This window comes from Perca flavescens, chromosome 19 (assembly GCF_004354835.1).
Source record: "Perca flavescens isolate YP-PL-M2 chromosome 19, PFLA_1.0, whole genome shotgun sequence".
NCBI lineage: Eukaryota > Metazoa > Chordata > Actinopteri > Perciformes > Percidae > Perca > Perca flavescens.
This window is the reverse complement of record NC_041349.1, coordinates 19,133,590-19,144,704: the sequence shown is the minus strand read 5'-3', so window position 1 is coordinate 19,144,704 and position 11,115 is coordinate 19,133,590. Positions and strand designations below refer to the sequence as shown.

Here is an 11,115-nt window from a genome sequence, read left to right as displayed (position 1 = left end):
GATCTAGAGTCCTTAATATGAACCATGTGCTTAAAGTTGGCGGATGCCTTTTTTTTCACATTGTTTGATCCTCCCTGCAAATTCTCCAGTGAAATATGCATTTAACATTTAGTGCATTGGTGAAAACGGAACAAGTTGTGGTCATCCTTTGCACTTCTTTTAAGCACATGGTCTCTTGGTTGATACTTTAATCACTGTGAATTCAGTGTTAATTTAATACCTTCTCTGTTAACCACTGGTGAATATTTTTTGGTGTCTTTGGTAATTCATTCCATGGTGTTTTCTTTTATATGGTATTAAACCACAGCACACATTTGTGTTTTATTTTTATTCTAAATATATAAACATACCCCTTTGTCCTAAAAGTTTGATGCTGGCATGTAAACAAGAGGCTGATTACAGCTTCCTTTTTTGGCAGTCCGGCAGCTGATTTCTCACTGTCCTTGAATGAGAACTTTCCCAGAACAGAAACAGTCAGCTTTGGTGACTCACTCATCTTTTCACTCTTAAAATATGACGTGAGAGATGAATTGAAAACTAAATATGAATGAAATCATTTCAGAAATTGAATAGATTTATCAAAACATTCATCCTTATTAAGAGTGTGTGTGTGGGGGCTGGGGGGTAGTGTGCATTGATGTCCTCAGGGATGGTTGGGATTTAAAGGTGTAGTGCTGTCTTGCTAATAATACATTCCATTTTTCAGCATAGCAAGGCATTAGTTTACCTCAGTGGGTCTTTTTCACATTTGACATATTGACTTGAAAAGTACAGGTGTTACTGACATTAACAATGTCTCTGTTCTGTTCAAATGCCCCAATAAGCTATAACAATGGGAAAACAAGCGCAATACAAGGACACTGAAACTTACCCAGCTAAAAGGAATGCAGCCTTCATTAATGTTATTGTTTACACCTGTGCTTTTCCTTCTGAGACATCGAGGTATCTGTTATGAAAAAAGGCCTATCTGCTCACACAGTTAATAGACGTGTCAGACTGTAAGTGCACACATTTCAGATTAACTTCAAACCTACTGAATAAGATTGTCTACTGTTACTTTCTGTGTGTGTGTGTCTGTGTGTGTGTGAGAGAGTGTGTGTGTGTGTGTGTGCGTGTGTGCACACAAAGAAGGAGACTGTATCAAAGGAATCAAGCGAGCATAAGAGAAAAAAAGAGTTTTGTGACTTGGACGCACAGTTCCCCTCTCATGTCTCTCTCCTCTTTACTCTACAACACACTCTGAGTCATGAATCAGCTGTGAGGAATCAAGGTTCCTGTGTAATGGGTAAACACAAATCAGTGGTCTGGCTAAGGTCACTAACCCGACCTGCGGTGTCCACTCTACATGAATCACCGCAAATTCAGGAGATATACAGACGGATGGACACTTTATTAAAAGAAATGTTTGACAAATTTGGAATTATTTCTAATATTACAAGAGCTCCCAACTAACATTTTTTTTCTGCCTTTTACTCTACACTTTCTTTCCTTTATCCTCTGTTTGCCTGCTGCCCACTCTGCCTTTTGTCCACCTACAAGCCATGAAGCACTCCCTCCTGGGGATCGATAACCCGCACTGACCATGGCATATTTGCCCTCTGGACCCCAGGACAGTGTGCAAGCACACACCTTCTCTTCACACACTGTTGAAGAGTCTCTCTGCTTCTCGTCCCACCACCGACGTCTCAGGGTAACTTGGAGTCAGCAGACCATCCAAAGGCTCAGGAGACGGCACACTGGGAGGCCTGGGTGGGTGAATGCACTGAAGGATGGCCGTGTTTTGGAAAGCAATGGCAGGTGGACTGCTGCTCACTTTGAGCCTCACTCTGTTGGGGTGGGGAGTTGAGGGGCAGGGGAACGGACGGGGTAAGGTATGTTCACATGCCATGCTACAATTATAGTCCACTGGTATGTGTGTTTGTTGCGTTAAAATGCTTTTATCAATCTCTATCTGATAGTCTGAAGAGCATGTGTTCCCTTTGGCCATATCAAAAATGAAGGAACAAAGAGGGGAAATATTAATATAAATGTGGTGTATAAATGGTCTATGTGCATTTTGTAACTATAATAAATTCACACAATACATGGTTCCTGTGATATGTTTAATGTTTTTGCTTTCTGTAAAATTAGGAAAAGGTCACATACATTTAAGTATTCAAAAATATCTGTCTCAGAGCCTCTTAGGCAATTAAACATCCTCTGTATTAATTCTGTTTTATAGGTCTTTTGAAGAATTATGATAGACAAAATGTAGTATTAAAACCTATGAACCATTGAAAGATAAAACATGTATCAACTCATACTGGGTCTAATTTAGATGCCAGTTGAAAAGGGGTATCCGGGCATGCTCTAATAATTTATTTAGACTTAGGACTTTGCTCAGTCAGCGGGAGGACAAATCAGCACCATAACCACACCACCAGCTGTTTTTACCCCTTTAAAGGAGTCATTGTATTATTGATATACTGTATGCCATATGGCTCTCTGGTCAATGTCTCAACATTGATTTTGTTCACTTCATTACCACTTGCACTTACCTTGTTAAAAATATGGAAGTTTTTAAGTTGACATTTTTAACCACTAATCAATCAAGATATCTGACAATAAAATACAAAAGGAGGGTTTATAGAATATGAAGACGTGTGCAAGACAAAAAGAGCTGAAGTAATGATTTCATGTTAAATGAGTACTTTATGTACATTGTGTCTTCCAGAAAGAAGTATCAGGCGGGGCTACTGTCTACCTCGGCCAGGACAGAGACATCTGGAGGCCAATGATCTACACAACAGTAAACCTTAGTGAAATCCACAGGTACGTCAGCGGGAGCAAACCACTGCACCGTGAAGGCTTTACATCAACTGCTCACTGAAAATCTGTGGTTAACAAGGCAAAAAACTCTCTTGCACATTTGAAAATTAAAACCCGGCCTGTAAGCTAGTTCAAATTTAGCAGAAAACCTTCAGTACAAGCACTTTGGGGAGAATAAGTGGAAGCAAGTACAGGATATAGTTAGGAATTCTGGACCCTCTGTAGATTTTTTATGCTTGTCCCCTTATTTTTGATAAAATATAATTCTTTATTATGTTGCCTTTCTCCAACTGTAGGCCCCTAGAACTATCACTGCTTTTTACCCTTCTGTCAGTGGCACTGGTCTGGGTAAAAAGTAAGGCAAAATATTGTTGGTCAGCAGCATTAAGATTTTAAAAGTATAGCCCTAGAAAAAGAAATCAAAAATGAGGAGAATCATTTTCTTTATGGACCAGCATTCTCCTGAATTTAATTATATTCTGCTCTGTTTATGCAGTATCAAGTCATCCTTTCAGTTACGGACCTTTGACCCTGAAGGTGCCATTTTCTACGGAGACACTAAAAACGGACAGGACTGGTTTGTTTTGTCCCTGATGGGCGGTATCCCCCTGATGCAGATCAGCAGAGAAGACATCCTCATCAGCGTGGCAGGCGGCCCTAAGCTCAATGATGGGAAATGGCACACAGTGAGTTTCCAGTTTAGTTTGATTTTTTTTTTATTAATCAAGTGAATGTCTTGAAATTATACAGATCTCAAAAACAAATTAAAGCCACAAGCAGCGATGAACGGGCCCTCACAACACTGCACGCAAGATTTAGACATAAATCTAGATATAGCGTTAGAAATGACATATTTCAAATTGTGCACCACTTCCTGTGTCCACTATGTTGCGCTTGAGAACACAATATTTATACGTCATGTTGCTGAATATACATAGGCCTACATAATTTACATGATGTGGTTTAAATATGATATATCATGTTTAAACCACATCATATAAATTTCAGGTAAATCAAAGGATTTTCGTTAGGGCATATACTTCCTGTTGCCAGTAGGTGGTGCTATGACTATAACTCATTATTGACTTTCTCTCGGGCCTGTTCTCTAATTAAGCATAACAAATTTGGGGCAGATTGGACAATGTACGCTTACACTCGAGTTAGAAACAACTACCTGTTTTGCAGCGTTATTTGGTAATTTGACACATAGCCACGCGCACACCTTTGGACGCAAGTGCAAAAGCTTAGTAATTTAGCCTTGCCAAAGTCTTCAGATTGTACTGACAAATTTCGAAGTTGTTCCAGTTTCTGTAGGAAGAGCATGTTAAAGTAGTCTGCAAATGGTTGAAATCAACCATAATTTGCAGATGGATTTTAATATAGCTGACGTCCTGTTAGGTTTAGGGTATGGCTCCAAGAGGCTTTTTTGTATGCCTTGATATGATAAATATGTCTACCAACTTCCATGCCTCTACGTGAAAGTTATTTGCCAAGCCCAAGTCTGAGACCCATGTCAAATCGCAATTTTCACCAAGTCTGATATCATATACGTACCAATTTTTGTGCACTTCAAAACTGCACTCAAACACATAATAATAATAATAATAAGAAGAAGAAGAAGAAGAAGAAGAAGAAACATTAGAATTCCAATATGGCATTCGCCCCCAACACGGTGCTTGGGCTCTAATTATTCTGCACTGGAAATAAGTGAAATTTCATAAAAGTTTTGTGGACCTCAGAAAAATAATCATACAGTAGGCAGTATAGTGTGACCATGTGCAAAGCAGTAACTTTCAGTCTGAATTCTTCTTGTGCTCCTGGTGCCACCCAGCTGGAGGTGAGCCACCAAGAGAAGTTTGTGGTTCTAGAGGTGGACGGCTCCAATAGGCTGGAGGTGGGCATGCAGTCCAAACAGACACAGGAGATCCTTGTAGGTGAACTCCGACTGGCCGTTGGTGGGATCCTGATCAACAAGGAAAAGATGATTGTTCAGGTATAGTGTTAATCCATCCTGGGATACTTTTTGATACATTTGTTTTTTTTCTGTCAAGTTATTTTGTAATTAATTTGGTCCGCTTTTCATCCACCTGCTTCACCTATAGTACAAACGTCTGCTTCTGCGTCTTATTTCCCATAATTACTTTCAACAACAAGCGGAAAGTTGGTGAAGTTTTCCAAGGTAGCGGACAATAAGTATTACTAAGGTACAGATCAATCGCCATGACAACAGAACAAACTGCTGATGAAGACTGTGATACAATTTAAAGCTCATAAAAAAAATTGTTAGTGGACCTTGAATTGGGAATATTTTGTCAAACAAATGCCTGGCAGAGCACGGAACTCTTTGGTGGCTGCATTGCATTCTGGTTTATTGAGGCTTTTGTCAGCATATCTACCTATTTTATGTTTTATCTCCTTTGTTGAAGTCAGCACAAAATTATGAGTCTAAAAAGAAGCTTTTGTTGTTCATTCTGAAGGACTAATGCCAGAGAAATTACATTTCGGTTAGTGTTGTACACTGCATTGTAACTGCAACATGACTTAGTGTTGGGCAGCTACTGTATCCTTTGTAATAAAACCGACATACTACTTTAAAATGTTCCTATAAATGACACTTTGTATTCTGCCAGTAACGTGTAACAGTACAGTAAGTTTTTTTAAGGTGGATTTCCTTGTTTAAGCACCCTGTAACAGGCCTGTGACAATGTCAACTGAAAAATGACCATAACCAATCTTTACTCTTGAACACTTCTGCCCAATCAAACATTCCTGCTCTTCTGCTCACTGTTTGTCTTGCAGTTCATTCCACTAAATGCATTGTTGCGTTCCTTGCTGTAGTTTGAGCCGCAGATGGACGGCTGTGTGCGGGAAGGCAGCTGGCTAAACCTCAGCATCCCCTGGGAGGCGGACGTGGAGGAGCTGTGGCCCTGCTATCAAAACATCCAACCTGGCAGCTTCTTCGCTGGCACTGGATTTGCCATTTTCAACACCTCAGGTGAAAACATTGTGCTTGATTATACAAGATATGGACAAGTGCTAACACTCCTTTCATATAATACCAAGCTTTCCAACAGGCTTGGATAATGCATTCTTGCATGACACGCCATCTTGGTATACTTTTATTTATAATACACTATATTCAGATTCTGTTAACTTTGTGAGTTATTCTTTTGTCTTCTGCAGTTTTCCCCATTGAGGCAGATCATGTGGTCAAGACTGAATTGTGGGGAGATTTCAGTAAGATGGATGGGACCATTTTGAGCATTAATGTTCCTGGGCAAGAGATGATCTTTGCTTTAGTGGCCAATAATAACACAAAGGTATGCACATTAATCACATAGGAATCAAACAGAATTTACTATTAATTCAGCATCTGTTTCCAACTGCTCATGGACCAGTTAGGGGGCTTCATAGCTTAAATGAACATTTGCATCATGTAATCCCAACATACTGGTCACACATGCAGACATACACAGATTGGAGACCATTATGAATTCATCCACACTTATGAGTTACGAGTTATGTTTAAGGTACTTCTTCTGTCTCTCTCTTGAATTTGCAGGAGGTCACACTCACTTTCGGTGAAGAAAAACTCAGTATGAATGACATTTTCAAGAGACTGGTGATAACCTTTGAGACAGATAAACTGCAAGTGTTTCAAGATGAAGATGAATCAAAGACTACAAAGTTATCTTTTGCAGGGAGCCACCCTGGTTATTTGACCCCATGGAGAGAGGGTAGGCTCGCCTTTGGAGGTCTCCTAGGTGAGATTTAACAGCAGTGATGTGCAGTGTGTCTCAAAATTGTCTGTACACTTAGCTACAGTCTTTATATCTTCAAATGTAATGTCCTAGAGATCATTTTGATTTGCAGATACGGTTTATAGAAAAAAACATACAATAAAAGATATTAATAACAAAATAAATAAGACTGAAAGCACAAGAAAACAACCAGTTTATAATTAAATAAATATAAATACAGCAAATCCTTTTGATGAGGCCAGACAAGGAGCTTGGTGGAGTACAATACAAGGTCACTTGTGTTTTCTTCTTCCCCTTTTTCACATTTCAGGTAAGGGGGAGGACGACGTTGGTTCCCACTTCTTGACAGGCTGTCTGGAGAAGATCCAGATCCAAGGGAGGGATGTGGACCTGGATTTAGCTGTCAAACACATGTCAATCTCCTCTCACAGCTGCCCTGCATAGACCATGAAAGTATGCATGTTCAATATGTGGATTCAGTGTTTGCAATTGGTGTGTTTGGATCCAAATGAAGTAGAAAAAGTGTTTTAAAGTGAAAAATGTCTACTAATAGTCATTCTGTAGTGGGATGAGGTATTTGTACAAATTAAACTCTAAAATGTGGAGAATTTACAATAAAATATGAATAGGTTGTTCAATAGATATCTCTCCCATTAGCCCCTATTTTAACATAAATGCTGATTAATCTGCAAAATGTGAGTGCTTTTGTGACCTTGGTACATGCAACAGTCTGTTTCTAAATAAAATATGATTATCCATAGTATAGCTAACCATGAATATGAATTTTACTGCTGCATTTGGAGCAAAACAAAGACCGATAGTGTTTTAGGAGATTTAAAATTTAGGAGATTTAAACACTATGATGAAACACTAAAGATAGATACTGAGTGCATGGAGTATAAGTGAGACAGAGATTTAAAACATGGATTTTGCTCCCTCTAGTGGACTGTTGAAGGTAATGTGAGAGTCAAACCATTCACTCTGTATGATGCTACCCAAACAATAATATTGATGTAAAATTAAAAAAAAGATAGACAATAGTGTCAATTTTCTTTATATGTCTATAAAGTTGAAATATATTACATGTTCCTGTAAAAGTCACCTTTTGAGTTGATGAAGCATAGAAGGAAGAGAAAACGTGCATGTGTGTAATGCAAGTAAGTCGTAATGTATGTTTTTGCCGCAATATATATGTGCTGCAATAGCAGCAATCGGCACAATGACTATTGTAAATCGACAAAAACCCTCTGCGAAATTTCCCATAAACCTTAATGGAAAATCTTTGTGAAATCACTTAACATAGCTCAAAACAACCCCTCTTTGAAGCCATACTGTATCGCCATACTTTAATGTAGAAAAATAATTAAAAGTTTAAACCGAAGACAAGACATTGGCCTTTATTGGGCTGAATGGGCTTCTGATATCAAGTACGGTTTCTACCAAATAACAATTTATGTATGATCCAGTTTTCAGACCATTTCAGATTTTCCAATGTGTGTGTACCGTATGGGGACGGAATGTTGAGAGCCAGAGGGGAGGACAGAGGGGGGAGCTGCAGTACGATCCTCTGAAATTTTTACAAACAAATTTCTCTTCCCCCTACAGTTTTCACTCTTCATACATCATGGTTGGTCAAAATGTAGGAAATGTTGTGCCGGTCGCAGACATGTAACTATGGAATCCACCGGACTGTTCATACCAACTGCCAATAGAAACAAAGAAAAAGAAATATCTGGAAGGACGCAGACGGTTCCCTGTTTGTTACCTGCTCTGTGTCGCATATATTTGACACCACAAACATCAAAACCACATCAATGCATTTGTCTGACTTTTATGTCTCTTGTGATGATAATATTTTGCCGTTTGGACCCACGGTTTTTGAATTACAGAATAAACTTGAGAGGTATAATTATCATTAAATGGACATTTTTGACCTGTCAAACAGGACAGCACCTTAGATAGTCCTGCTTCTAGCTCAAAAACCCTAACTCCTATCGCTTAATGTTTAAAGGGACAATATGTAACATTTCTGCATTAAAATGTCTAAAAATGACCATACCTATGTTATATATATTTTTGAGTTGTGTCATTACACTATGCCAAATGTTTCCACCAAATGTCAAACCCCGAGAAATCTGTTATTTTATTTCTGACACAGGACGTTTCCATTAGGCGCCTGTCAGTGGCGTCATATAACCTTTCACCCTCTAGTTATTCGTAACTTCCGTCAAAACACGGGCACCCAGATGATACGTTCGAGAGTAATTGTAAATCATACAACATCACAGAAAAAAATACTTGTAACTGTAATATTGCTTTTTATGCCACAAGGCATCATTTCGTGATTAATTACATGCCACTTGGCAACACAATAATACAGCAGAGATCTTATTTAAAAAGCAGCAGGATTCGGCCGGGTTCGGGATTTGGGTTCGGGATTGGATTCGGTCAAGTTCGGCTTTGGCCGGGTTCAGGGTTGAGTTCGGTAGGGTTCGGGATCGGGTTTGGGATCGGCTTTGGTCGGTCGGGTCTGCTTATAGCACTGTATAGTTATAGCACTTCATAATGCTTTTTAACAATAATCATAACACATTAGGCCTATAAAGCATTTTATTATGACTAATAAGGTCAAGTATCATAATACTCTATAATTGGTAGTCACTACTATAATACAATATAAACATGGGCTTAATTAATGTAATATATATATTTATATATATAATATTCGACCGAATCCTGGCACCGAATAGTCTACAGGATTTGGCTTCGGATTCGGCCCAATATTCAGCCGAATCCTGGCACCGAATCCTGAGGTGAAACGGAGGCTGGATGAGGTCAGGTGTCGGGGGAGTCACTACTATAATACAATATAAACATGGGCTTAATTCATGTAATATATATGTTAAATGGGTTGGATTGGTAAATATGGTAGGACTGTATTAGGAATGATGTATTTACGATGGGTGTCTCACTGGGGTGTCGGTCAGAACACAAAGGAGTCAATGTAATTCAATCCAGAACTTTACTTGAGGTTTTGAAGGATTTACAGAGCACAGCCAAGCACAATAGAGTACACTTTTGGTGTACCAATGACTATATGTTTATATAGTCATCTATGTGTAGGTGATTAGGAATATATTTGTTTCCTTGTATGTGTGTGTGGTCTGAAATAAAGAAGAACAAACATGTCTGTTAATTTCCTATTATCGAGTCAACTAAGCATTTGCATTCAGACAGAATAAAGTGCCATTTCTGTACTATAGTGGCTAATTATAATGGCACAACAGTATTTACTAGTGAAATGCAATACAACAGTGCCACCTAGTGGCCAACTGAATTAACATTAGACTGCCCGCAAGGGCTCTGGAATTTCCCACTAATGTTGCCACTAATTACTAATTACAAAAAAATTAATTACAAATGCGCCACATCTTACACATACATCGTCAGGAACAGGTCTAGTAAGGCAAAATAATGTCACATCTAAATGCTAACATAGGGCAGATATAAAACATGTTACAGTTTAAGTACATTCCAACGTTAATCCCGAAATAAGGGTTTACAAAGTCAAAATAAACTCCGTGAATGCTAGGTTCTATTGACTCGCGCTAAACATGTAGCAAACTACGTGACGATACTCAAACATATATCACATACAATGCTCAAAGGTATCTAAACATATAGAAATTACACCGAACAACTCACTTTTCAGCAATGACGCACACATCACAAACACAGCTGTTGTCTCCCTCTAGCTCCGCTGCGCATCTATCTTGAAGTGACGGCTGGAATGTTCAAACTGACGCATGCGCACAGGCACGGCCTTTCCAGCTATATATATGTATATTCGGCCGTGTTCGGGATCGGGTTCGGTATGGTTCGGGATGCCGAGTTCGGCCGAGTTCGGCCGGTTTCGATATATATATATATATATAATATTCTGCCGAATCCTGGCACTGAATCCAGGATTCGGCTTTGGATTCGGCCCAATATTCAGCCAAATCCTGGCAGCAAATCCTGAGGTGAAACGGAGACTCGATCCCGAACCCAGCTGAATCCGAAGCCAAATTCTGGCAACGAATCCAGGATTCGGCTTTGGATTCGGCCCAATATTCAGCCGAATCCTGAGGTGATACGAGGCTGGAGGAGGTCGGGTTCGACCGGAATCGGGTTTGGCCGAGTTCGGCCGGGTTCGGGTTCTGCTGGGTTCGTGATTGGGTTCGGATAGTTTGGGTTGGAGATCACGGTAGTCTGGTTATAATCGCCTTAGTTTAGTTTAAACTTTAGATGTTTTTATGTAGGTAGTTTAGGGGGATGAGCTAGGTGCTATAGGGGTTGGCTGGGTGACTTCCCTGTCTTTTGTAGGCTATAGTTTTTTTTGGGTAACACTTTCTATTAAGGCCATATCTGTAATATCTGCTTATAGCATTATATAGTTATAAGCACTTCATAATGCTTTTTAACAATAATCATAACACATTATAAAGCATTTTATTATGACTAATAAGGTCAAGTATCATAATACTAATATAATTGGTAGTCACTA

General features: G+C 39.2%; 1 protein-coding gene and 1 long non-coding RNA gene across 2 annotated transcripts; one reads left to right on the top strand and one right to left on the bottom strand.

The window, feature by feature from the left end:
* The first annotated feature begins 34 nt into the window (after positions 1 to 34).
* shbg (sex hormone-binding globulin) lies at positions 35 to 9,757 on the top strand. The gene is made up of 8 exons (XM_028564576.1): positions 35 to 1,871; positions 2,714 to 2,811; positions 3,305 to 3,494; positions 4,640 to 4,801; positions 5,647 to 5,803; positions 5,992 to 6,128; positions 6,371 to 6,572; positions 6,880 to 9,757. Exons 1-8 carry the CDS (start codon positions 1,770 to 1,772, stop codon positions 7,011 to 7,013), a joined length of 1,182 nt encoding a protein of 393 aa, XP_028420377.1. The 5' UTR covers positions 35 to 1,769; the 3' UTR covers positions 7,014 to 9,757.
* LOC114545949 (uncharacterized) lies at positions 9,575 to 10,355 on the bottom strand. Its single transcript, XR_003690960.1, has 2 exons — positions 10,275 to 10,355; positions 9,575 to 9,733 (listed from the first exon to the last, which is right to left on the bottom strand). It is a non-coding gene; the product is annotated as an uncharacterized LOC114545949 (long non-coding RNA).
* Positions 10,356 to 11,115: the final 760 nt, after the last annotated feature.

What these genes read in the sequence shown, in the direction of transcription:
- shbg (XM_028564576.1), top strand. Translation starts at nt 1,770, where the DNA reads ATGGCCGTGTTTTGGAAAGCAATGGCAGGTGGACTGCTGCTCACTTTG. An exon ending in ATGATGGGAAATGGCACACA is followed by an intron (nt 3,495 to 4,639) that starts GTGAGTTTCCAG and finishes GGTGCCACCCAG; the next exon opens with CTGGAGGTGAGCCACCAAGA. An exon ending in TGGCCAATAATAACACAAAG is followed by an intron (nt 6,129 to 6,370) that starts GTATGCACATTA and finishes TTGAATTTGCAG; the next exon opens with GAGGTCACACTCACTTTCGG.